We start from the raw sequence: 27,633 nt of genomic DNA, 5'->3' as shown, positions 1-27,633 counted from the left end.
CTGTATGCTATTATTAATTTGTATTAAGGAGAAATTTTTATATATTGAGGGAAACTGAAGAGACAGACCAATTGAAGGAGAGAGAGATGGACGTTTGATTTAAAAGAAGGGGGAAATGCTGGAAATGCTAACTTGAATCTTACATAGTGGGTAGAGATTCCAGTAACTGCTTTCTGTAATCACTTTGGGCTTCTGTTATGTTTCATGTTTCTATAAGTAAATGTGGTATTTAAGTATAATATGATGGAGTTTAGGAAGTGTCAGATAATCAATTTTGATCTCACTACTTTTTTCACATCTATAAATATCAGGAAGGAAAATGGTTTATTTTCATCTTTCAGATACCAAAAGGAATGCTATAGCCACTGTAGCCTGTGGTATTAATAATTGTTTGGGTATCAGATTTCAGCTTTGTTTGCTGTTTCCTAGTGATAAATGGAAATATTAATGGTACTAATAGTATAGTTTTTGCCATATTATATTTTAGATTAGAGGCTCAAGAACTAGTCTTAGTAAACTTATTCTTAAAAATTATTTTTTATTAACTAATAAAATATTCAGGGGGAATATACTGTGATGTAGTAAATCAAATTTATGATTATTTATAATTTCTGCCTTGGTTTTTTTTTTTAGAATATCAAAATACATGAATCAGTGACATATCTGATATATATAGAAATATCACTTTCATATAGAAGAATCTTCTGTAACTGATTCAGTTTGCTGATTCACAGAATGTTAGAATTTGAGGATTACCTCAGAGATTTCCCATTTTATAGGTGGAGCCTGAGGAACAGGGAAGCTGTTACTTGCCTAATGTGAAATATGATACATGACTCAGGAGTTGTTTTCTAATTATTTATTTTATTTTCTAATCTGTGTTTATATTGCCTCTGAAAGTATGATCAAATCTGCTTTTCAATTTTGGCATCAGTATAGTTTGTAGAGAGAGCACTGAATTAAAACAATACAGAAACTTGGGTTCTAGTCGTGGCTCTGCCATTATTAGCTCTTTGAGTAACCTTAAACAAATCACTTATACTAGTAGATTTTTAAAAGCTCTTTTAGCTCTATACTTCATGATTCTTTAATCATTATTTTCATTCCTTTTCTTACATAGTAAATTTTTGCTTTGCTGTTTGGCAAGTCTGGTTAAATAAATTCATCTTGAACTTTTTAGGTTGATTATTCTAGACCTTCAGCAAAACACAGGAAAATAGCTACCTCATTTCGTGACACTTCTCTTAAAGACATTTTAGTGCTAGCATGCTCTCTTCTAAAAGAGGTAAGTTACTTAGTAATTCAGCATCCTGTTTCAGAAGAATTTCAGATGAATTCCCCTGTGCCCGTTTAATTTAAGTACAAATTAATTTGCACAAATCTATAAGCGGTTCCAAAAAATTCACTTTTATTTAGTCGGGATATAATAAAGTAAGATCCAAAGGGAATTTAGTAACTTGTCTTTAGACAGTAGTTTCATTGTCTTCCTACCGTAGATTACTTATTACAGAAGCTATTTGAGACTTAGTTTCTGTATTGCCCTGCCCATATTTTAATGGGGTACAGATGAACAATGAAATGACGGCAAGTTTTCCTAATTCATCATTTCTCAATATTTTTTCAGAGTTGAGCCAAGATAGTTGACTTTAATAATTTCTTTAGGAAATAATATTTTCCCGTTTGCTACTTAGTGCCCTATTGAACATTAGTATGTTCATAGTATGAGTCATAATTATATTGTGTTCTCTTGTAATATAGGGACTCCCTCATTCTACTGAAGCTTGTTAATTGGTGTAGTAGAGCATTTCCCAAAGTATGTTCCACTAATCACTAGTTTCTATTTATTTAAATTCTGTGATATAGTAACATGGTAACTGCCACACTAGGCCAGACTGAAAGTTCCTCTATTTAAAAATTTTTCTTTTAGTATGAAAAATTTTAACATATATACAAGAAGATCGAATAGTATAATAAACTCCCTTAGACCCAGCAACCAGATAAGCATTAACAACTCGTGACCAATCTTGTTTCATCTCTATGAACTAACTAACCACTTTATTTCTTTCTGTGTTTTTCATGAAGCAGAATCCCAAGCTTCTTATCATTTCCTCCACAAATATTTCACATTGTATCTCTAGGAGATATAATCTGTTCTGGTTGTGTCAGAATGAACATTTTGAGGGGGTCGGGATTGTTCTCCAGGAGCTTGTGAGTGTCCTCCCACATTCAAACAGCTCTGAGAACCTTTGTTAGCTGAATGTGTATCGTTTATGCATGAAGCTCCCCTACTTTTTCTTGAAGAATATTGTATTTTCAGCTTGTTCCAATTGCTTCTTTGAGCTAACAAATCCTGTACATTTATACATTTGTGCTGTGTAAAGTATTTGTCCTAAAGTTACTTCCTACAACTTTAGAAGGTGATCTCCAGTATGCAGTTAAATATGAAAGGTTTTAACCCCATTTTACAAGATTAAATTTGAAAATTTAATCTATTATTGTAGATTTTTGTTGATAGTGATATTACAGTTTTTTTCTGATATATACAACATAACTATGAAAATTCTTTTTTTTTTTAACTAATTTTAATTTGGAACTGAAGAATTATTTAAGTTAGTTGACTAAAATTCTTTTAATTGACATACGTCATAATGTTTCATTTGACTCTGAACCTCTTTCAGGTGTTGGCCAAGCCTTTAAACCTTCAGGATCAAGGTCAACAAAACCTAGTAATGCAAGTCTTGAAACTGGTCCTCAACTGCCTTAACTTTGACTTCATTGGCAGTTCAGCAGATGAATCTGCAGATGATCTTTGCACAGTACAGATTCCAACAGCTTGGAGAACAAGTAAGAAAAAAGTTTAGTGTAAGGAATGGTCAACATAAAATACACAGGATTAGCAGTATAGTTGCTTTATGTGCAATTATCTCTGTTTTTTACTTGGCAATCAAAAAGTTCAAAAAAATTTGTAACCTAAGGTAGCTGCTGATACCCAATGTTGAAATCTGTTTTCCTCAGTTCATATCATAGTAACCTCTGTATTTTGATTTTGGAAAAAAGAAAAGACAACTCTAGAGTTGGAGGAAGACAAGTTTAGGTGGGGAAATGAAGAGCTCTGTTTTGAAATTTTCAGATAAACAGTAGGAGAGGATATAACACTTGGCAGGAGATATCAACATATTTTTCAAAGTTATAAAGAGAATGAATTAGAGTAGCTAACTTAGCAGAGCAGAATTGCAATTTACTTTGTTACAGAGAAGGACACCAATAAAGAGCAAACTCACTTGCTCTCACACATCCCAGAAAGATGATGGCAATAGGGCTTTCCTATTGAAGTCAGAGGTAGGGAATTGGGCTGAAAGGACTTGGTAAAAAGTCTATGTTCTGCACAAACACCCTCGGGATCTTCTCTACCACCTCTGTGCAGCTCTGTGACTGCCCTTTTCCCTTCCTTCCCTATGTGTACTTCCCTCTAGATTCCCAAGACCAGAGCTTTTTTCTCTTGAGAAATTAAACTGGAGAGGTTTCTCATTCAGGGGTATCAGATATAGTAGAGAAACACCATACATTTGGTGAAAACTTCTAATATGGAAGTCAGAGACTAAAAGAAACAATTAAAAGGGACTTTGTATCTTGATAGTAGTGATGAATGCATGAACCAGCACATGTAGTAAAAATTGCACAGACTAAATACACATACACACACACACACACACGAGTACATGTAAAACTGGGAAAGCCAAATAAGATTGGTGGATTGGATTTTATCAGTGTGCCTTCTTGATTGTGATATTGTGCTTTAGTTTTGTAAGAACTTACCATTTGGGGAAATGGGGTAAACAATACATGGATCTCTCTGTATTATTTCTTGCAACTGCATATAAATCTAATTATCTCAAGAAATCTTTTTTTAAAAAGGGAGAGTTAGTAGAAACAGAGACAAAGTGAAGAGTCGAAGTAAATTTCAAAAAGTTTTAATTACTATCCTCAGAGAGATAAGAAAAGGTAATGCATTCCTGAAACATGAATAGGATATTGTTTCAAAAATGGAAGTTAAGACAGTGTTCCAGATATACAAGTTGCCCAAATAAAACATTCAGTAAAAGAATTGGAAGATAAAGCTAAGGAAATATCCCAGAAAGTAGAACAAAAAAAGCAAGAAGAGATTTGATAGAAAAAATGCAAGAATATTAAAGCGTGAAACTAAGAAGCTTGACATCTGACTATTAGGAGTTCAAGAAAGGACAGGAAAAAACAGAAGGCAATTTGCAAACAATACCAAAAAAAAATTCTCAGCAATGAGATACATAAATTTTCACATTGAAAGATCCCATAAGTACCCAACATAATGAATGAAAAAAAATACACTAAGCTTCGTAATCATGACATTTCAGAATAACAAGGACAAAGAGAACCTAAAATCTACCGGAAAGAAAGTCACCTACAAAGGATTGGGATCAAGAATGGTATTAGAGGGCTTCCCTGGTGGCGCGGTGGTTGAGAGTCCGCCTGCCGATGCAGGGGACACGGGTTCGTGCCCCGATCCGGGAAGATCCCACATGCCGCGGAGCGGCTGGTCCCGTGAGCCATGGCCGCTGAGCCTGCGTGTCTGGAGCCTGCGCTCTGCAACGGGAGAGGCCACAACAGTGAGAGGCCGCGTACCGCAAAAAAAAAAAAAAAAAAGAATGGTATTAGATTTCTCAACAGTAGTACTGGAAGCTAGAGGACAATGGAGTAATATCCTCAGACTTCTGAGTGAAAATAATTTTCAAACTAGACTGAGATTGCCAAGCATAAGAGAATAAAGATATTTTCAGACGTGTAAATCGTTCTGAAATTTAACCCTTATGTACTTGCTGTTATGAAGCTACTTGATATACAAGCAAGAAAATGGAGGATATGGAGTTCAAGAAAGCTTTAACACAAGATGACAATCAGCAGACATAAAAAGGAGATAATTATGTAACACATTTTGGAACAGCCAGTCTAAGTTGAAGAAGGCTCCAGGAGGAAGGGGTGGGAAAATGGAAGTGATAGGTTATTTGATGTTATTGACCAGGTGGAAAATGGCATGAAGAACATTTTGCAAATCTGTCAGAACATTTGGAAAGAATTAATGACAGATATCGATCTACACAACTAAGCACAGAAAAGATGCTGTGATTAAATCCAGGGAGTGTTGGAAATGTGATATAATCATAGTATACTTGGCTTAGCTGTTAACATTATTTACCTAGTCATAATAAAGTAAACACTTAGAATTGATTTAATTCCTAATTGTTATAACAGTGGATGGATTTTTGAGAGAGGATGGATTGTAGAAAGAGTGGTGGGAGTAGAGGGGAGAGTGTACCGTAACAAGGTCATTTGAGACCTAAAATAAAGTAGTCAAAGACATGTAATACAGCACGTAATTTGGAAACATGTATTTAAATATAGCTAAGAGTTGAAAGGCAGTTGGAATGGAGTAGGGTACAGCTGTTTTTTACTATATACTTTTTAGTACTATTTACTTTTTTATACTATTTGAATTTTTAAATGTTTTTATTACCTTAATATAAATGAAAATAGAAGGTTCTCTCGATAGGAACTGTAGGTGCTACATGGAAATAAGGAACATCTTAGCTAATTAATTTTTATCTTTGTATTATTTCATATTTCAAAGGAAAATAGCTAGGAATTAAAAAGGAATTAAGCCTAACTGCAAGGAAAGATTGGCCACATGCAGAGGTCTTGGAGTTCTTGGTTTGTATGATAATGTCTTACTATGTGAAGATCACTGAATTGAAAGTAATGGTGTTAGAATTTTTTTTTTTTTCCAGTTTTCCTGGAACCAGAAACATTGGATCTTTTCTTTAATTTGTATCATTCACTTCCACCACTCCTATCTCAGTTAGTAAGTAAAACTCATTCATTATTTCATTAAAAAGTACCTGTGATATTTATCTAAGGGTGGTACATATTTATTTATATTCTTGATTATGTTTACCTCTCATAAGAGATTCTTACATCATCTGGGATTTATATTACGTAAGCTATTTGTCAGTTTCTATTTATAGTCCATAGTTCCTGTCATTTCACTGGTGAGCCCAAAACCCATAACTGGTGATTTCATTCCTGCCCGTAGCCAAGACAACCTATCAACCTCTAAGTATCTTTTTTCCTACTCAGTGCCCCCCACCCCAGCTCTTCTTCTGGGCCTCAGTCCAGTAGTTTGCCACCCCACCTGTTACCTTCCCTTTTCTTAACCTCTCTAACTCTTTCTCCACTTTGCTTGGCTCCATGTCAGGCTTGCCATGTGGCCCCCATCAGATATCTCCAAGTGAGAAACAAAGGGGATCTGCTCACTTGATTTTGTGCTCATCACTCCAGCTGTTCATTTATTTTTTGAATCAGATTCTGTTGTGTGCTAAAAGATTCTTGAAACTCTTTGGTTATAGTATGGAACTTTGAGACTCTGTATCCCATCTTTGTGGAATCTAAAACAGAGACCAGGCAAGATTGAAAAAAAAAGAAAGTTGTTAGCTTAATATCTAAGCTTGTAGAAGTGAAGTTGGGGAATTCTTATATTGTCATTTCCTGAAAAAAGATGTTCCATATTTAAAGTACATATCAGCAGTATGTTTGTTTAGATATGTTATCACCTAGAAGGGAGGAATAGGTTCACAAAAATACTCCCTCCCTTTCTTAGAAAACATGTTTGCTCAAATCGAGGGTTTTAAGGTGGTGGTTTTTAAACTGGGTTTCACAGGACACTCATGTTTCCAGGTGGTGCCACAGAACTTCAGCCTTCTGTCTTTTAACCAGAATAGTCTTGTTTTTAGTTGTTTAAAAACCATGGTTTCATGTACAGTTATGTTTTGGGATAAAACAAACAAGCTACTGGTGCTTAAAAGTAGATTGGAAAGCAACTGCTTTAAGAGAATGTAACTGACATTTATTGGGCATGCCCTATCCTATGATGCTTATCTCACTTCATCCTCACAGTGGCCCTGCAAGGTAAGTATTGTTACCTTCACTATGTAGACAAGGAAACAGATCCAGAATGGCCTAAGTGACTTCCTTCAGGGCAGTGAACTAAATTTTGGAGTTGAGATTCAAACCCAGGTGGTTTTGGCCCCAAACCCCTGGATATTTTTATTACGCTAGTGGTTCCTGAACCTTCTACACATCAGAAGGGAGTTTTGTTTTTTGGGTTGTTTGCTTGGTTTTTGTTTTTAACATTAAGGACTGTGGCAAACTGAGTAACACCTAAAAAGGCTATCCTCTGATTTTTGTCCCTATTCTCACCCTTGCCAAGAGAGCCAGACATTTTGTGTGAAATCTCCTAACTGGAATATTTAAATATTGACAAATAATTCTTTTTTTTTTTTTTTTTTTTTAAAGTGGGCAAGTTTACATATGTGGGCCAGTTTGGCCTGAAAGTTGCCAGTTTTGGGCCTCTCAGTTAATGAACAAACAGGCTTCAGTGGGTTCCAGTAGTAGAATTAAGAACCCGAGAAGTGAATTGACTGATAAAGTATTAACTTCAGAAAGATAACTAGGCCACAGACACTTTGCAGGAATTTTTATAGGGTATCTAACTTTTTCAGCAGCATTTTCCAAATTGTTCCTCAAGATATTAATAAATGGTGTGGGCAAGATGTTTTATCACCAGATAAATTTGGGACATGCTGGATTAAGTAAAGTTAAAGGATTTTTTTCCCACTTGCAGGATACCACAGTGCATATTGTACAGTAGTTCCCAAATGTATTCTACAGCAAAACCATATTTTCTTTTTGGTGAAACACCTGGTTCGTTGGTTTACAAACAGATTAGGCATCAAAAGCAATTGGGAGCCTTTGAGTGTATGCAGGTTCCGGCTCTACTCTGGTGTATTTAATATATACAAAAATATTAGAGGAATTTTACACAGAAATAGGAACTCTAGTGGTGGGATTGACGGGTTTTGGGTGGTGGTAATTATTGATGATGTTTAGCTTTCATTGTTTTTGGAATCTATAACACTATTTTATCATTAAAATTAAAAAAATTTAAATGTAAAGAATAGTGTTCCTTACATGTGGCCTTACATTAATTTTAAAGTTGAAATGAATTTTGTTGTTCCTGTTTTTAGGCACTTTCATGTTTAGTTCAGTTTGCTTCTACAAGAAGGTCCTTATTTAGCAGTCCTGAACGTGCCAAGTACCTTGGTAATTTAATCAAGGGAGTAAAAAGGATACTTGAAAACCCTCAGGTATTTTTGAAGTAATTTAATTAATATTTACCATATTTAAATACAGTTTTTCTGCTGAAAGGTGCATAATAAACTTTATTACGATTCTGGAAGAAAATAAGTATCATATTCTGCTTTCTTGGATCTCATTTGTAGTATAAATGGGCAGCTTTTAAAAGTGAATGTTTTCCTGACTGACTGCTGTGTTGTTCTTTTTATTTTTCCCATTCTTTTAGGTAAATATGAATAGAGGTTGTATACCTTATTATGCTTCTGCTTTCTACCATTGTACTTTCCTTGCACTTCTTAAATTACTGAAGTGATTAATTCAATCATATCTACCTTCTAAGCTAGAAGACAGTATAAATCTGGATGTTAATATTGGAATAAGTGGCTTTAAATTATGAATATCTTTTTTGCCCTCTTGTGGACAATAAAAATTTGTAGATTTTTAAATCTACTCTCTATGTTAACTGCAAATCTTCAGTGGCAGTGTTCATTTCAGAGAATTGCACAGCCATTATAAATTAGTGATTTTGGATGCCTAGATAAAATTTGTTTCACTTTTGGTTTAAAATATCTGTAATGAAAGTACAAATATTAAAAGGTTAAATGATGATTTAAGGAGGTTTATCTAAGTCTCTTGGTTATTAATAACTTAGGGGGGACATATAATATCTATACATAAAGAAAACATGCTTACTCTACAAAGAACAGTTGTTTTTGCAGATTAAGAGGTATTTTATGTGTTGTGCATTCGTTTTATCTTTTCACTGTTGGCATAACTGTGAAATTTATGTGTTTTGCTGATAAATGGGATTTTTACCAGTATATCGATACTTTAAAATTTTTAGTTGTTCAGCTCACTATCATCAGTCAATATGTGGAAGATAATATGCTAATATCAGATAATTCTCTTAATTGATTTTCCAGTATCCTCATGTTGATGTTTTATGGCTCTAAAAGTTAATTTGAATATTATATATATTTTTAGAATTATAAATATGTATTAAAAGACCCATGAATACAAAATATATTTTTAAATTAGTCCTTAATAATTAGAAACTATGTTATATTTTTTCATGGGTTGAAATTTTTTACAAACTCTTTCACTATTAAACAGATACTGAAAGATACTTGAATTCTGTTTCATGCCAGCTATAGTACAGAGTTCTCAAACTATAAAGATAATAACATACATGTCCTATCTTCGAGGAGCTCACTGGGGGCACCTTTCTTGGTCTTTCCTTTTAAGCTGTCCTCCCCACGAAGTTACCTCTGTTTCTTGTAGTACTTTTGTTAAACTTTCTGCTCTACATTGCAGCAGTTTATTTGAATGTCTTAAGAGACAAGGAGTTGCTTGAGGACATAATGCCTCTAGGTACTCAATAAATATTTGTTGAATTAAAAGATGTTTCTGTTATTTGTGGGTACACATTTAATGTAAGTAGTGGTATTGCTCTTTTCCAGGATTTCAAGAGCCCATTCTTATTTTCTATCTTAAATATTTTTCAGGTTTTGTATTGACTTCTATTTAAGTCACAAGGTACACACTCTCTCTCCCTCTCTCTCCACCCTTTTCTGTCTCTTTTCTGTCTCTCATGCAAGTTTTTTTGGGGTAATATCGTGGTTCCCAAACATTATGATTTAGTCATCATGGTCAAAGCTTCCTCCAAAGCCTCTAGTTTGGATTCCTTATTATTAATCATTTATGACAACATTAAGTCCAGTAGGAATCATTTGGTTTTTTGTTGTTAAGTTTTTTAAAAAGCCTTTCTTTTTGTCTCATAATTTAGGGTTTGTCCAATCCAGGTAATTATCATGAATTTTGTCGATTTTTGGCTCGTTTAAAGACAAATTACCAGCTGGGAGAATTAGTTATGGTGAAGGAGTATCCTGAAGTTATCAGATTGATTGCTAATTTTACCATTACTAGCCTACAGGTAAATAAAAATATATACTTGATGTTAAACTGTAGATAGTTTTAAAACACTTTCTTGGTAAGATTTGGTAGGGATTTTAAAAAACATTTATTAGAGCACTTTGCTAAAAATGTTCATTGCAAGATTTTAGGTAAAATACTTCTTTGTAACAAATTTTATAATAATAAAAATTTAGAGGCCATCTAAATATCTAATAATTAAAGACCAAATTGAGATGCTGTAGTAAAATCTATGTGGAGAAATAAAATAAAGTTTTACAGATTAGTTTTTGGAAAAATTCTTTTTGTAAGTTTGGGGGGAAGTTTTAAAACCATATTTTCCACATGATATCAACTCTGTGAAAAAATATTCCTGGAAAGATTAGAAGGAAGTTCACAAACATTTAACAGAATTTGCTATTTTAAATGTTCATTGGTTATAATCAGAATAAAAGTTTATTTTAAACTGTATGTTTACTAATTTTGCCTCTCCATTTCTTATTCTAGGAAGACATAATGTCATTTTAAATAACGTTTGCTTTATTTTTTTGTAGCATTGGGAATTTGCTCCCAACAGTGTTCATTATTTATTAACTCTCTGGCAAAGGATGGTAGCATCAGTTCCTTTTGTGAAATCAACTGAACCCCACTTATTAGACACTTATGCACCAGAAATCACGAAGGCCTTTATCACTTCTCGGTTGGAATCTGTTGCCATAGTTGTGAGGTATTGAAAACTAAATGTTTTTGTTGTATTTTCATCTTCTGCATCTTGGAATTTTTAAAAATGGAGGTAAAATTTACCTATGGTAAAATTCACCTTTTTTAGTATACAGTTCTATGAGTTCTGACAAGTGTATGCCGTTGTGTTTAACAGCACAATCAAGATATAAAATAGTTCCATCACCCCAAAAAGTTTTTTTAGGTTCCTTTGTAGTCAGACCTTTCCCCATCCTCAGCATCTGGCAATTATTGATGTTTTGTTCCCTCAGATTTTTGTCTTTTTTGGATGTTATTACATAAATGAAATCATATAGTATGTAGCCCTTTAGTCTGGCTTCTGTCACTTAGCATAATGCATTTGAGATTCTTCCAATTTGTGTCAGTAGTTCTTTACTTTTTATTGCTGAATTGTATACCATTTTATGGATATATCACAGTTATTAGTCCACTCACCTATTGATGGACGTTTGGGTTCTTTCTGTTTTTGCCTTTATGAGTAAAATAGCTGTAAGTGTTCCTATACAGATTTTTGTATGAATTTAAGTTTTTATTTCTCTTGGATAAATTCCTAGGTGTGAGATTTCTGGGTTGCCTGGTAAGTGTATATTTTACTTTATAAGAAATTGCCAAACTATTTTCCAAAGTTGCTGTATCATTTCACATTCCCACCAGCAGTGTATGAAAAATCCAGTTGCTCTGCATCCTCACCAGCACTTGATATTGTCAGTTTTAAAAAATTTTAGTCATTCTAATAAGTGTGGTGCCTCATTGTGGTTTCAAATTGCATTCCCTTAATAACTAACAATGTTGAGGATCTTTTTATGTGCTTATTTACCATTTGTATATACTCTTTGGTAAAATGCCTGTCAGATATGTTCCCTTTTTTTTATTGGGTCGTTTATTTTCTTATCTTGCGATTAGAGAGGTCTGTATATTCTGGTCACAAGTCTTTTTATCATATGTGTTTTGCAAATATTTTTTCCCAGTCCATTGCTTGCCTCTTCATTTCCTTAACAGAGTCTTGCAAAGAACAGGAGTTTTAAATTTTAATGAAGTCCAATTTATCCTTTATTTTTTTCTTCTAGAAGTTTTATAATTTAAATTTAGGTCCATAATCCATTTTGAGTTAATTTTTGTATATGATATGAGGTTTAGACTCAATGTTATTTTTCTTTCCTTTTTTCCTTTTTGCATAGGGAAGACCAGTTATCCCCAACACCATTTGTGGAAAAGACTATCCTTTCTCCATTGAATTGTCTTTACTCTGTTTTCAAAAATTAATTGACCACATATGTATGGTTCTATTTTTGGACTCTGTTCTCATTAGTCTCTGTTTTTCTCCTTCTGCCAGTAGCCCCTGCCTTGAGTACTGTAGCCTTATAATAAGCTTTGAAATCAGGTAGTGTGAATTTTCACCTTGGTTTACCCTTTTTAAAATTGTTTTGGCTCTTTTACTTCCTTTGCTTTTCTGTGTAAATGTTAGAATCATCTTGTCAGTATCTAGAAAAAAAAGTCCTGCTGAAATTTTGACTAGAATTGCATTGAATTTGTAGATTAATTTGGAGGAAGAATTGACATCTCAGCAATTTTGAGTCTTTTAGCCAATGAGCATGTTTATCTTTTATTTAGAGCTCTTCTGTGATTCCTTTCATCACTGTTTTGTATTGTTCAGTCTTTAGATCTTACATATATTTAAGATTTAATTAGTGTTTTATGTTTTCTGGTGCCTTTGGAGATACTGTTTTTTAAACTTAAATTTCCAATTGTTCATGTTAGTATATAGTAATGAATTCTATATATTGATCTGTATTGCTAGCACCTTGGAAATACACTCACCTGTTAGTAGCTCTCTTGTGGTTCACATTTTCAAATATAGACATTTTATTTCTTATCTTACAGTCTATGTCTTTTATTTCTTTATCCATGATAGAATTTTTATTTAACATAAATAAAGCTTATTTGTGGTGAATAAAAGTACATCTCATTCTAACGTCGTCTGCAATCCTTTTCTTATATATTTGCAGAGATAATTTAGATGATCCACTGGATGATACCGCCACTGTGTTTCAGCAGTTGGAGCAGTTGTGCACTGTTAGCAGATGTGAATATGAGAAGACATGCACTCTTCTTGTACAGTTGTTTGATCAAAATGCACAGAATTACCAAAAGCTTCTGCATTCAGCTTCTGGAATAACTGTGGACATGGCAATTCAGGAAGGTCAGTAAATTTTATATGACCATATAAATAATATAATAATATGGTATTATGTTGAATTTTAAGTAGCTTCATTAATCAATTTATTTAATAATTTTACTGCAACGTATTTTTGTTTATTTCCCCCAATTCTGTTCCTCTAATAATCCATTAATTTTAATAACCTTCTGGGTATTTTGTTGGCTTGATAGTTTTAGTTCTTTATAAGATTCACAGGGAATATTTCTCTCTGGATTCACTATCAAGAAAAGCTGATAATGATCTTTGAGTAGAGTTTATTAATTTATAACTATCTTTTAACTAATCACGTTTCCCTCTTTGCTATATCTGACTGCAAATTCAGAGCCCAGTTTTAGCCAGTAAAAATTTACCGAAGACCTCATCGTGGTTTTGCATTTGTTTATTTGCCTTCACCATGGCTTTATTTTATTATTATATTTCAATTTCTCAATTTCCTCTTTATTTTTCATTCTTTACTGAAGGAGAATTTATTTATTTCTGTATATTTCCTTAATATGAAAGGATTTTCAGGAACATAGGGAATTAAATACACTTTTCAGATTTTAAGTGGGATATCTTATGAGAACGGAACTGGCTATATACATTTCATTTTTTTCTTTTTACATCTTTATTGGAGTATAATTGCTTTACAATGGTGTGTTAGTTTCTGCTTTATAACAAAGTGAATCAGCTATACATATATATATATTCCCATATCTCTTCCTCCTGCGTCTCCCTCCCTCCCACCCTCCCTATCCCACCCCTCTAGGTGGTCACAAAGCACCGAGCTGATCTCCCTGTGCTATGTGGCTGCTTCCCACTAGCTATCTGTTTTATGTTTGGTAGTGTATATATGTCCATGCCACTCTCTCACTTTGTCACAGCTTACGCTTCCCCCTCCCCATATCCTCAAGTCCATTCTCTAGTAGGTCTGTGTCTTTATTCCTGTCTTACCCCTAGGTTCTTCATGACTTTTTTTTTTTCTTAGATTCCATATATATATGTTAGCATGCGGTATTTGTCTTTCTCTTTCTGACTTACTTCACTCTGTATGACAGACTAGAGATCCATCCACCTCACTACAAATAACTCAATTTCGTTTCTTTTTATGGCTGAGTAATATTCTATTGTATATATGTGCCACATCTTCTGTATCCATTCATGTGATGATGGACACTTACGTTGCTTCCATCTCCTGGCTATTGTAAATAGAGCTGCAATGAACATTTTGGTACATGACTCGTTTTGAATTATGGTTTTCCCAGGGTATATACCCAGTAGTGGGATTGCTGGGTCATATGGTAGTTCTATTTGTAGTTTTTTAAGGAACCTCCATACTGTTCTCCATAGTGGCTGTAGTAATTCACATTCCCACCAGCAGTACAAGAGTGTTCCCTTTTCTCCACACCCTCTCCAGCATTTATTGTTTGTAGATATTTTGATGATGGCCATTCTGACTGGTGTGAGATGATATCTCATTGTAGTTTTGATTTGCATTTCTCTAATGATTAATGATGTTGAGCATTCTTTCATGTCTTTGTTGGCAATCTGTATATCGTCTTTGGAGAAATGTCTATTTAGGTCTTATGCCCATTTTTGGATTGGGTTGTTTGTTTTTATTGAGCTGCATGAGATGCTTGTAAATTTTGGAAATTAATCCTTTGTCAGTTGCTTCATTTGCAAATATTTTCTCCCATTCTGAGGGTTGTCTTTTCGTCTTGTTTATGGTTTCCTTTGCTGTGCAAAAGCTTTTAATTTTCATTAGGTCCCATTTGTTTATTTTTGTTTTTATTTCCATTACTCTAGGGGGTGGGTCAAAAAGGATCTTGCCGTGATTTGTGTCATAGAGTGTTCTGCCTATGTTTTCCTCTAAGAGTTTGATAGTTTCTGGCCTTACATTTAGCTCTTTAATCCATTTTGAGCTTAGTTTTGTGTATGGTGTTAGGGAGTGTTCTAATCTCATACTTTTATATGTACCTGTCCGGTTTTCCCAGCATCACTTATTGAAGAGGCTGTCCTTTCTCCACTGTACATTCCTGCCTCCTTTATCAAAGATAAGATGACCGTATGTGCGTGGGCTTATCTCTGGGCTTTCTATCCTGTTCCATTGATGTATATTTCTGTTTTTGTGCCAATACCATACTGTCTTGATTACTGTAGCTTTGTAGTATAGTCTGAAGTCAGGGAGCCTGATTCCTCCAGCTCCATTTTTCTTTCTCAAGATTGCTTTGGCTATTCGGGGTCTTTTGTGTTTCCATTACAAATTGTGAAATTTTTTGTTCTAGTTCTGTGAAAAATCCCAGTGGTAGTTTGATAGGGATTGCATTGAATCTGTAGATTGCTTTGGGTAGTAGAGTCATTTTCACAGTGTTGATTCTTCCAGTCCAAGAACATGGTATATCTCTCCATCTATTTGTATCATCTTTAATTTCTTTCATCAGTGTCTTATAATTTTCTGCATACAAGTCTTTTGTCTCCTTAGGTAGGTTTATTCCTAGATATTTTATTCTTTTTGTTGCAGTGGTAAATGGGAGTGTTTTCTTAATTTCACTTTCATATTTTTCATCATTAGTGTGTAGGAATGCAAGAGATTTCTGTGCATTAATTTTGTATCCTGCTACTTTTCCAAATTCATTGATTAGCTCTAGTAGTTTTCTGGTAGCATCTTCAGGATTCTCTATGTATAGTATCATGTCATCTGCAAACAGTGACAGCTTTACTTCTTTTCTGATTTAGATTCCTTTTATTTCCTTTTCTTCTCTGATTGCTGTGGCTAAAACTTCCAAAACTGTGTTGAATAATAGTGGTGAGAGTGGGCAACCTTGTCTTGTTCCTGATCTTAGTGGAAACGGTTTCAGTTTTTCACCATTGAGGACGATGTTGGCTGTGGGTTTGTCATATATGGCCTTTATTATGTTGAGGAAAGTTCCATCTATGCCTACTTTCTGCAGGGTTTTTATCATAAATGGGTGTTGAATTTTGTCGAAAACTTTCTCTGCATCTATTGAGATGATCATATGGTTTTCTCCTTCAGTTTGTTAATATGGTGCATCATGTTGATTGATTTGCGTATATTGAAGAATCCTTGCATTCCTGGAATAAACCCCACTTGATCATGGTGTATGATCCTTTTAATGTGCTGTTGGATTCTGTTTGCTAGTATTTTGTTGAGGATTTTTGCATCTACATTCATCAGTGATATTGGCCTGTAGTTTTCTTTCTTTGTGACATCTTTGTCTGGTTTTGGTATCAGGGTGATGGTGGCCTCGTAGAATGACTTTGGGAGTGTTCCTCCCTCTGCTGTATTTTGGAAGAGTTTGAGAAGGATAGGTGTTAGCTCTTCTCTAAATGTTTGATAGAATTCGCCTGTGAAGCCATCTGGTCCTGGGCTATTGTTTGTTGGAAGATATTTAATTACAGTTTCAATTTCAGTGCTTGTGATTGGTCTGTTCATATTTTCTATTTCTTCCTGATTCAGTCTTGGCAGGTTGTGCATTTCTAAGAATTTGTCCATTTCTTCCAGGTTGTCCATTTTATTGGCATAGAGTTGCTTGTAGTAATCTCTCATGATCTTTTGTATTTCTGCAGTGTCAGTTGTTACTTCTCCTTTTTCATTTCTAATTCTGTAGATTTAAGTCTTCTCCCTTTTTTTCTTGATGAGTCTGGCTAATGGTTTATCGATTTTGTTTATCTTCTCAAAGAACCAGCTTTTAGGTTTATTGATCTTTGATATCGTTTCCTTTATTTCTTTTTCATTTATTTCTGATCTGATCTTTATGATTTCTTTCCTTCTGCTAACTTTCGGGGTTTTTTGTTCTTCTTTCTCTAATTACTTTAGATGCAAGGTTAGGTTGTTTATTCGAGATGTTTCCTGTTTCTTAAGGTAGGATTGTATTGCTATAAACTTCCCTCTTAGAACTGCTTTTGCTGCATTCCATAGGTTTTGGGTCGTCGTGTCTCCATTGTCATTTGTTTCTAGGTATTTTTTGATTTCCTCTTTGATTTCTTCATTGATCACTTCGTTATTAAGTACTGTATCGTTTAGCCTCCATGTGTTTGTATGTTTTACAGATCTTTTCCTGTAATTGATATCTAGTCTCATAGCATTGTGGTCGGAAAAGATACTTGATACAATTTCAATTTTCTTAAATTTACCAAGGCTTGATTTGTGACCCAAGATATGATCTATCCTGGAGAATATTCCATGAGCACTTGAGAAGAAAGTGTATTCTGTTGTTTTTGGATGGAATGTCCTATAAATATCAATTAAGTCCATCTTTTTTAATGTATCATTTAAAGCTTGTGTTTCATTATTATTTTCATTTTGGATGATCTGTCCATTGGTGAAAGTGGGGTGTTAAAGTCCCCTACTATGAATGTGTTACTGTCGATTTCCCCTTTTATGGCTGTTAGTATTTGCCTTATGTATTCAGGTGCTCCTGTGTTGGGTGCGTAAATATTTACAATTGTTATATCTTCTTGGATCGATCCCTTGATCATTATGTAGTGTCCTTCTTTGTCTCTTGTAATAGTCTTTATTTTAAAGTCTATTTTTTCTGATATGAGAATTGCTACTCCAGCTTTCTTTTGATTTCCATTTGCATGGAATATCTTTTTCCATCCCCTCACTTTCAGTCTGTATGTGTCGTTAGGTCTGAAGTGGATCGCTTGTAGACAGCATATATATGGGTCTTGTTTTTGTATCCATTCAGCCAGTCTGTGTCTTTTGGTGGGAGCATTTAATCCATTTACATTTAAGGTAATTATCAATATGTATGTTCCTGTTCCCATTTTCTTAATTGTGTTGGGTTTGTTATTGTAGGTCTTTTCCTTCTCTTGTGTTTCTTGCTAGAGAAGTTTCTTTAGCATTTGTTGTGAAGCTGGTTTGGTGGTGCTGAACTCTCTCAGCTTTTGCTTGTCTGTAAAGGTTTTAATTTCTCCATCAAATCTGAATGAGATCCTTGCTGGGTAGAGTAATCTTGGTTGTAGGTTTTTCTCCTTCATCACTTTAAATATATCCTGCCACTCCCTTCTGGCTTGCAGAGTTTCTGCTGAAAGATCAGCTGTTAACCTTATGGGGATTCCCTTGTGTTATTTTTCCCTTGCTGCTTTTAATATGTTTTCTTTGTATTTAATTTTTGACAGTTTGATTAATATGTGTCTTGGTGTGTTTCTCCTTGGATTTATCCTGTATGGGACTCTCTGTGCTTCCTGGTCTTGATTAACTGTTTCCTTTCCCATATTAGGGAAGTTTTCAACTATAATCTCTTCAAATATTTTCTCAGTCCCTTTCTTTTTCTCTTCTTCTTCTGGGATCCCTATAATTCAAATGTTGGTGCGTTTAATGTTGTCCCAGAGGTCTCTGAGACTGTCCTCAGTTCTTTTCATTCTTTTTTCTTTATTCTGCTCTGCAGTAGTTATTTCCACTATTTTATCTTCCAGGTCACTTATCCGTTTTTCTGCCTCAGTTATTCTTCTATCGATCCCTTCTAGATTATTTTTAATTTCATTTATTGTGTTGTTCATCATTGCTTGTTTCCTCTTTAGTTCTTCTAGGTCCTTGTTAAATGTTTCTTGCATTTTCTCTATTCTATTTCCAAGATTTTGGATCATCTTTACTATCATTATTCTGAATTCTTTTTCAGGTAGACTGCCTATTTCCTCTTCATTTGTTAGGTCTGGTGGGTTTTTATCTTGCTCTTTCATCTGCTGTGTGTTTTTCTGTTTTCTCATTTTGCTTATCTTACTGTGTTTGGGGTCTCCTTTTTGCAGGCTGCAGGTTCGTAGTTCCCGTTGTTTTTGGTGTCTGTCCCCAGTGGCTAAAGTTGGTTCAGTGGGTTGTGTAGGCTTCCTGTTGGAGGGGACTGGTGCCTGTGTTCTGGTGGATGAGGCTGGATCTTGTCTTTCTGGTGGGCAGGTCCACGTCTGGTGGTGTGTTTTGGGGTGTCTCTGGCCTTATTATGATTTTAGGCATCCTCTCTGCTAATGGGTGGGGTTGTGTCCCTGTCTTTCTAGTTGTTTGGCAGAGGGTGTCCAGCACTGTAGCTTGCTGGTCGTTGAGTGAAGCTGGGTGTTGGCGTTGAGATGGAGATCTCTGGGAGATTTTCGCCGTTTGATATTATGTGGAGCTGGGAGGTCTCTTGTGGAGCAGTGTCCTGAAGTTGGCTGTCCCACGTCAGAGGCACAGCGCTGACTCCTGGCTGCTGCACCAAGAGCCTTTCATTCACATGGCTCAGAATAAGAGGGAGAAAAAGTAGAAGGAAATAAAGAAAGAGGATAAAATAAAATAAAATAAAGACATTAAAATAAAAAATAATTTTTAAGAAAAAAAATTTTTTTAAAGAAAAAAAAAACAGACGGACAGAACCCTAGGACAAATGGTGAGAGCAAAGCTATACAGACAAAATCTCACACAGAAGCATACAAACTCACAAAAAGAGGAAAAGGGGAAGAAATAATATATCTTGCTCTCTAAGTCCACCTCCTCATTTTGGGATGATTTGTTGTCTATTCACGTATTCCACAGATGCAGGTACATCAAGTTGATTGTGGAGCTTTTATCCGCTGCTTCTGAGGCTGCTGGGAGAGATTTCCCTTTCTCTTCTTTGTTCACACAGCTCCCCGGGTTCAGCTTTGGATTTGGCCCCGCCTCTGCGTGTAGGTCGCCTGAGGGTGTCCCTTCCTGCCCAGACAGGACGGGGTTAAAGGAGCAGCTGATTTGGGGCCTCTGGCTCACTCAGGCCGGGGGGAGGGAGGGGTACGGAGTGTGGGGCGAGCCTGCGGCAGCAGAGGTCAGCATGACATTGCACCAGCCTGAGACGCGCCGTGCGTTCTCCTGGGGAAGTTGTCCCTGGATCACAGGACCCTGGCAGTGGCAGGCTGCACAGGCTCCCCAGAAGGGAGGTGTGGAGAGTGACCTGTGCTCGCACACAGGCTTCTTGGTGGTGGCGGCAGTAGCCTTAGCATCTCATGCCTGTCTCTGTGGTCCACGCTGATAGCTGTGGCTCGCACCCGTCTCTGGAGCTCCTTTAGGCCTTGCTCTTAATCCCCTCTCCTCGCGCACCAGGAAACAAAGAGGGAAGAAAAAGTCTCTTGCCTCTTTGGCAGGTCCAGACTTTTTCCCAGACTCCCTCCTGGCTAGCCGTGATGCACTAACCCCTTCAGGCTGTATTCACGCTGCCAGTCCTCTCCCTGTGCTCCGACTGGAAGCCCAAGCCTCAGCTCCCAGCCCCCGCCCGTCCCAGCGAGTGAGCAGACAATCCTCGGGCTGGTGAGTGCCGGTTGGCACCGATCCTCTTTGCGGGAATCTCTCCGCTTTGCCCTCCGCACCCCTGTTGCTGTGCCCTCCTCCGCGGCTCCAAAGCTTCCCCCTCCGCCACCCGCAGTCTCCGGCTGCGAAGGGGCTTCTAGTGTGTGGAAACCTTTCCTCCTTCACAGTTCCCTCCCACTGGTGCAGGTCCCGTCCCTATTCTTTTGTCTGTTTATTCTTTTTTCTTTTGCCCTACCCAGGTACTTGGGGAGCTTCTTGCCTTTTGGGAGGTCTGCGGTCTTCTGCCAGCGCTCAGTGGGTGTTCTGTAGGAGTTGTTTCACGTGTAGATGTATTTCTGATGTATCTGCTGGTGTTGGAGAGTCTCCTGCAGAGGCAGGTGGTGGCTGTGTCTCACTTTGAGGACAAGAACAATGGCAGCAGAAGTTCTGGGAAGCACTCTTTGGCATGAGCCCTCCCAGAGTCTGCCATTAGCCTCACCAAAGAGGCCAGGTGGCTATATACATTTCTAATAGGAGGCAGTTTAATTAAAGTTCCAGGATGTTTTTGTTTTCTTTCATATTTGTTTGGAAAGTGAGTGGTAAGGGATGATAGTCAAACTTTGAGTGATTTTCCATTTAAACTCTTTTAAAAAAAGTTCTTTAAAAATTATTCTATACATTTACGTATTGTCTTCTAAAAATGACTTTTATTCATTATCTGTTTTTTTTGGTTTTTGTTTGTTTTCTGAGTCACACGGTACTGCTCAGCAGCAGATAGAGGAATAGTTAACCTTCTTGAAATGTTCTCTTTTATTAGTATCTCATTATAAATTAGATGGAGGAGAACTAACATTTTACTTCGTAGCATCTTGTCTTCATGACTGAATTCTTTCTTTAGCAGAGTTCTGAAAATTATTAAATATCCAGTACATATAAAAGGGTATTTATATATTTTGAGCCATAGTAACTAGCAGTAACAAGCACCATCACATAGCTTAAAGAACAGGTCAATACCAGTATCTTTGCTGTTCCCTTTTTCCTACCAGCAAAAAATACTTGATGTTTGTTCATTAATTGATGCCTCTTTTTCATAGTTTTACTGCATATGTATGTACTCTGAAAATAATGCATGGTTTTGCATATTTTTGAACTTTATACAAATAGAATCAAAATTATTTATTCTTTTACAACTTGCTTCATTATTTTTTCTCAGTGTTGCATTCATGAGAGTTTGTGTGGATGCTGTAGCTGTAGTTCCTTCATTTGTACTGCTGCAGTGCTGTTGTTTGAATATACTGCAATTTATTGATGCATTTTCTTGTCAGTGGGTATTTGTGTTTTCTGTTTTCTGCTAATGCAATGAATGCTGCTCTAAAGATTGTTATATATAGTAATTACACAGTCAGCTTCAGTAGGCAATGCCAAACTATATTTTACAAAGTGATTGTACTACTTTATATCCCACCCACTCTTATCTAGATCCTCACCAATGGCTCATAATGTTAGACTTTTTGTCAGGCTAGTTGAGGTAATATACCTCATGCATATTTTACTTTTCACTCTCATGATTATTAATGAAGTTTAGTGTTTATGTTTATGTTCTGTCATCATCAGTGATATATATGTTCATCACTTGTGTTCATTTCCTCCTCACCATTTGGATTATTTTGGTCTTTGTTTTTTTTATACTAATGGAGCTCTTTATAATATTTTAACAGTAATCCTTTAGTTGTTTGAATTGTAAATATTGCCCTCAAGTTTGTTACCTGTTTTTACGTGTAACTTTAATGTGTCTGTTCTCTTAGTTTTCATATCTAATTTTATTTTAATTAATTCACCCAATCTTTTGAAGAGGTATTATATTTACGTTGTCCAGAAAAAAGAAATTAAAATGGGTTCTGTTCCAGTCCTATAATCTGTCCTACTGTTCTTCACTCTAACAAATAACGATTCTTTTTTTTCTTTTTTTTTTTAATAAATTTATTTATTTATTTATTTTTGGCTGTATTGGGTCTTCGTTGCTGCGCGCGGGCTTTCTCTAGTTGTCGTGAGTGGGGGCTACTCTGTGTCGTGGTGCGCAGGCTTCTCGTTGCGGTGGCTTCTCTTGTTGTGGAGCATGGGCTCTTCAGTAGTTGTAGCACACGGGCTCCAGAGCACAGGCTCAGTAGCCGTGGCACACAGGCCCAGTCGCTCCACTGCATGTGGGATCTTCCTGGACCAGGGCCCGAACCCGTGTCCCCTGCATTGGCAGGCAGACTCTCAACCACTGCGCCACCAGGGAAGCCCAAATAACGATTCTTATTGGTTTTGCATCTTTCTGAAGTTTCTGTATGCATGTACAATTAGGAATATATAAGTTCTTATCCCCTTTTATTTACATGGAATGTGGCATACCACACTCACATTTTACTCCTTGCTTTTTCTCATTTAACAATGTATTTTATAGTTATTCTCAAATCAGTATACAAAGAATACTTAATTTTTATAGATGAATAATATTTTATTTTTTGAATGTGTCATAATTTATTTAACTATTCTCTCCATTGTTGAGAATCATTTGAGTTATTTGCCATCTTCTGCTATTAAAACTAATGCTGTACAGATTAACCTTGTACTTGTCATTTTATATTTATGCGAGTATATCTGTAGGATACATTTCCAGAAGCAGAATTACTGTTGGGTAGAAGGGTTAATGTATTTATAATTTTTATAAATATTTCCAAATTACTGTCTGTAAGGATGGCACCAATTTACTTGTCCACCAGCAGTCTATGAGAGCTCCATGTTACTGCCTTCACAGGACAGTATTAACAAGCTTTTGAATTTTTGGTAATCCTATAGGTGAAAAATGATTTCTCAGTATAATTTAACATTCTCATATCAGTGAGGTTAAGCATTGTTTATTTAAGAGCTATTTGGTCTGGTTTTTTTTTTTGTTTTTCTTTTTTTTTTGCAGTACGTGGACCTCTCGCTGCTGTGGCCTCTCCTGTTGCGGAGCACAGGCTCCAGACGCACAGGCCCAGCGGCCATGGCTCACGGGCCGCTCCGCGGCACGCGAGATCCTCCCGGACCGGGGCACGAACCCGCATCCCCCGCATCGGCAGGCGGACCCCCAACCACTGTGCCACCAGGGAAGCCCTGGTCTTCTTTTTCTGTAAAAGAATTACTCATTTTTTTGGCTCAGTTTTTTGTTGTTGGGTTATTGGTTCTTTTTTTCTCATTGATTTTTTTTTTCCTCATTGACTTTTAAGAGCTCTTTATATTTTAGAAAAATGAGCCCCTTGTCTGTGTTGAGTTGCAAATATCTTTTTCTTTTTTTTGAGTATACAGTTTGAATTTAGTAGATACATAGCCATGTAACTACCACCACATTCAAGATAGAGAACCTTAGAAATAATTTTCTCATGCCCTTTGATCCGTTTTCCTAACTCTATATCCAGGTAACCACTGTTTTTTGTCACTATGGTGCATCTCTTTTGGGTTTTTGTGTAAATGAAATCATACAATAACTAGTCTTTTGTGTTTGACTTTGTTTGCTTAGGATAATGGTTTTGAGATTCAAACATATTTTATATATAAATATTTTGTTCCTTTTTATTGCTGTGTAGTATTCCATAGTATGGCTTTTTCTTTAGTTTGTCTAGCTGTTTACCACTTAGTGGATATTTGAGTCATACTTACAGTTTTTGGCTGTTATGAATAAAGATCTTGTGAACTTTTGCAGACAAATCTCTGTATGTACTTAAATTGTCATTTCTCTTGGGTAAATGCCTGTGACAGTTTGCTGGGTCATATGAGAAATGTGTGTATAATATTATAAGATACTACTACGCTATTTTACGAAGTGTACCATTTTTCATTCCCATTAAGAATGCTCCACATCTTCATCATCATTTGATATTGTCTTGTTAACTTTAGCCATTCTACTGGGTATCTAGTAGTAGTATCTCATTGTGGTTATACTTTGAATTTCCTTGATAATTAATGAAGTTGTGCTTTTTTGGCCATTCTTATATCTTCCTTTGTGAAATGTCTGTTCACAATTTTTGCCCATTTTTATATTGGGCTGTTTGTTCTTTTGTACATAGTCTTATTATTGAAATTATAAGTGTTTAATATATTCTGTATACAGTCCCTTCTTCACATACATGTTGCAAATATTTTCTTCCTGTCTGTCGTTTGTCTTTGCAACTGTCTTTCAAAGGGCAGAGTTTTAAATTTTGATGATCTGCCTTTTCAATTTTTTCTTCATGGCTTATTCTTTTTATATTTAAGAAATCTTCTGTAACTGAAGTCCACGAATATGTTCTATATTTTTCTTCTAGAAGTTTAATAGTTTTAGCTATTATGTTTAAGTCTGTGATCCACTTTGGGTTAATTTTTGTGAATGATGTGAGGTAAGGATAGGGTCTCCTCCCCAACCTGTACAGTTATCAAGTTGTTCTAGCACCGTTTGCTGAAAAGACTGTCTTTTTTCCTATTGAATTATCATGTACCTTTGTCAAAAATCAGTTGGCCGTAAAAGGCTAGGGTCTGTTACTAGACTCTATTCTGTACCATTGATCTAAATTTCTATCCTTATGCCAATATTATACTGTCTTGGTTACTATAACTTTATAAGTCTTGAAATCAGGTAATTTAAGTCTTTCAGTCTTGTTCTTCTTTCTCAAAGTAGTTTTGTGTTCTATATCTTTTGGTTTTCTGTATTAATTTTAGCATCAACTTGTCAGTTTCTTAAAAAAAAAAAAACTCATTAGAGTTTTGATTGAGGTTGCCTCAATCTATATATCAGTTTGGTCCATCTTAATATCCAGTTGATGGACATGATATATTGCTCCACTTGTGTAGGTGTTTTAAAATTTTCTTTGCAATGTTTTATTGTTTTCAGTTCATAGGTATTAAAAATCTTTCACAAAATAAATGCCTATATATTTTGGTGCTATTGTAAATTTTGATTATTCTTTGCTATTTTATATAAGACCAGAATTGATTTTTGTCTTTGTGTCCTGTGATTTTGCTGAATTTACTTATTAGTTCTAATAGCTTTTTTTGTAGATTCTTTAGGATTGTTTTATATGATCATGTCACCTAAAATAAAGACAGTTTTATGTCTTGTCTTCATGCCTTTTATTTCTTTTTCTTTCCTTATTCCACTGGTAGGACCTTTAGTACAATGTTGAACAAAAGCGATAAGAATGGATATTCTGGCCTTGTTTCTGTTTATACATAGAAAGCATTGAGCCTTTTACCATTGGTAATAAATTTGATGAAGTTCCCTTCTGTTTCTCAGGCGATTTATAATGAGTGGGGCATTGATTTCTTTGAATGCTTTTTTATGTACCTACTCAAATGACCTTTGTTTTCTGTATTATTTTACTAATATAATGAATTATATTGGTTGATTTTTCTGTTAAACCAGCTTTCCATTGCTAGGATAAATCCTGCTTGGTTACGATACTGTTCCTTTATATAGTGTTAGATTCAGTTTGCAAAAATTTTATTTTACGTTGATGTTCGTGAAGGATATTTGTCTGTAGTTTTCTTTTTTGTGATGACTTTGGTTTTGGTAACAGGATAATACTGGCCTCATAAAATGAGTCAAGAAGTGTTTCTTCCTCCTTCTTTACTTTCTGAAAGAGTTTGTGTTGTATTGGTATTATTTCTTTCTTAAGCATTTGATAGGATTCATCAGTGAAGCCAGTGGGCCTGGAGGGTTTATTGTTATGAATGAAATTTTGTTAATTGGTATAGGACTATTCAAATGTTCTCTTTCACCTGGGGTCAAATTTAGTCATTTGTGTGTTTCAAGGAATTGGTCCTATTTTTAAATTTACTGGAATAAAGTTATTTCTAATTTTTCATTATTATTCTTTTAATGTCTGTAGGATCTGAAGTGATGTCTTTTCTTTCATTCTTCCTATTTTAAAAATTGAAGTATACTTGCCACATAATATATTATTTTCAGATGTACAACAGTAATTTGGTATTTGTATATATTAGGAAATGATCACCACAAAAAGTCTAGTTAACATCCATCACTACACATAGTTACAGATTATTTTTCTTGTGATGAGGACTTTTGAGATCTACTATTTTAGTAACTTTCAAATATGCAGTACAGCATTATTAACTATAGTCACCATGCTGTACATTACATCCCCATGACATTTATTTTATAACTGGAAGTTTGTACCTTTTGACCCCCCTTCATCCATTTGATAAGTTTTGCCCTTTTTCTTTTTTCCCCCTGATAGACTAACTAGGTATTTATCAACTTCGTTAATCTTTTCAAGAAATCAACTTTTAGTTTCACTGATTTTCTTTCCTTTTTTTTTTTGTTCATTTTTTATTTCATAAGTTTTTTGGGGGGGCTTTATTATTTTCTGCCTTATACTTGATTTTATTTGGTCTTTTTTTCTAATTTTGGATGGAGGCATCACATCTTTAATTTTTAGATTTTTTTGTATTCTAATAAAAACATTTAAAGTTATAAATTCTGCTTTGAGCATTGCTTTAGCTGCATATCATGAATTTTGATCTTTTATTTTCATTATCGTTTAGTTAAAATTATTTTCTAATCTGTTATTTCTTTGGTAGTTTATGGATTATTCGAAGTATGCTTTTATTTCCAAATATTTGGGGCTTTCCTAGTTGTCTTATTGTTTCTGATTTCTAATTTAATTCTACCTTGGGCAAATATCATTTTGTATGATTTCAGACTTTAAGTTTATTGAGACTTGTTTTATGACCCAGCATATGGTCTCTCCTGACACACAGACCATGTACACTTGAAAAGAATATGTATTTTACCATAGCCATAGTTGGGTATAGTAGTATGTAAATAGAAGTTAAGTCAAGATGATTAATAGTATTGTACAGATATTCTTTGTTTTTACTGATTTTTTTCTGTTATTTTTGGGGCCTATTTCTATTATTTACAGAGAAAGAGGTATTAAATCTCCAAATATGATTGTGGAATAGTCTATACTACTTTTTATTTTTTTAATTAAAAAATTTTTTTTTTATTTTTGGCTGTGTTGGGTCTTCGTTGCTGTGCGTGAGCTTTCTCTAGTTGTGGTGGCTTCTTTTGTTGCAGAGCACAGGCTCTAGGCACACGGGCTTCAGTAGTTGCAGCACGCGGGCTCAGTAGTTGCGGCATGTGGGCCCTAGAGCGCACGGGTTTCAGTAGTTGTGGCTTGCGGGCTCAATAGTTGTGGCTCGCAGGCTCTAGAGCACAGGCTCGGTAGTTGTGGCACACAGGCTTAGTTGCTCCGCGGCTTGTGGGATCTTCCCGGACCAGGCATCGAGCCCG

General features: G+C 35.4%; 1 protein-coding gene across 6 annotated transcripts in view; it reads left to right on the top strand.

Moving 5' to 3' along the window:
* RANBP17 (RAN binding protein 17) overlaps nt 1-27,633 on the top strand; it is a 322,707-nt gene that overhangs the window by 29,924 nt on the left and 265,150 nt on the right. For 5 of the 6 annotated variants that reach the window (XM_067732877.1, XM_067732874.1, XM_067732873.1 and 2 more), the window contains 7 exons: nt 1,181-1,285; nt 2,679-2,844; nt 5,820-5,893; nt 8,115-8,234; nt 10,010-10,156; nt 10,689-10,861; nt 12,882-13,075. In XM_067732877.1, coding sequence (XP_067588978.1) covers nt 1,181-1,285; nt 2,679-2,844; nt 5,820-5,893; nt 8,115-8,234; nt 10,010-10,156; nt 10,689-10,861; nt 12,882-13,075 — 979 coding nt within the window. The remainder of the gene's footprint in view (nt 1-1,180; nt 1,286-2,678; nt 2,845-5,819; nt 5,894-8,114; nt 8,235-10,009; nt 10,157-10,688; nt 10,862-12,881; nt 13,076-27,633) is intronic. The other variant, XM_067732875.1, reaches the window with a different exon arrangement.

Source organism: Pseudorca crassidens, chromosome 3 (genome assembly GCF_039906515.1).
Source record: "Pseudorca crassidens isolate mPseCra1 chromosome 3, mPseCra1.hap1, whole genome shotgun sequence".
Classification (NCBI taxonomy): domain Eukaryota; kingdom Metazoa; phylum Chordata; class Mammalia; order Artiodactyla; family Delphinidae; genus Pseudorca; species Pseudorca crassidens.
This window is presented reverse-complemented; position numbering and strand designations above follow the sequence as displayed.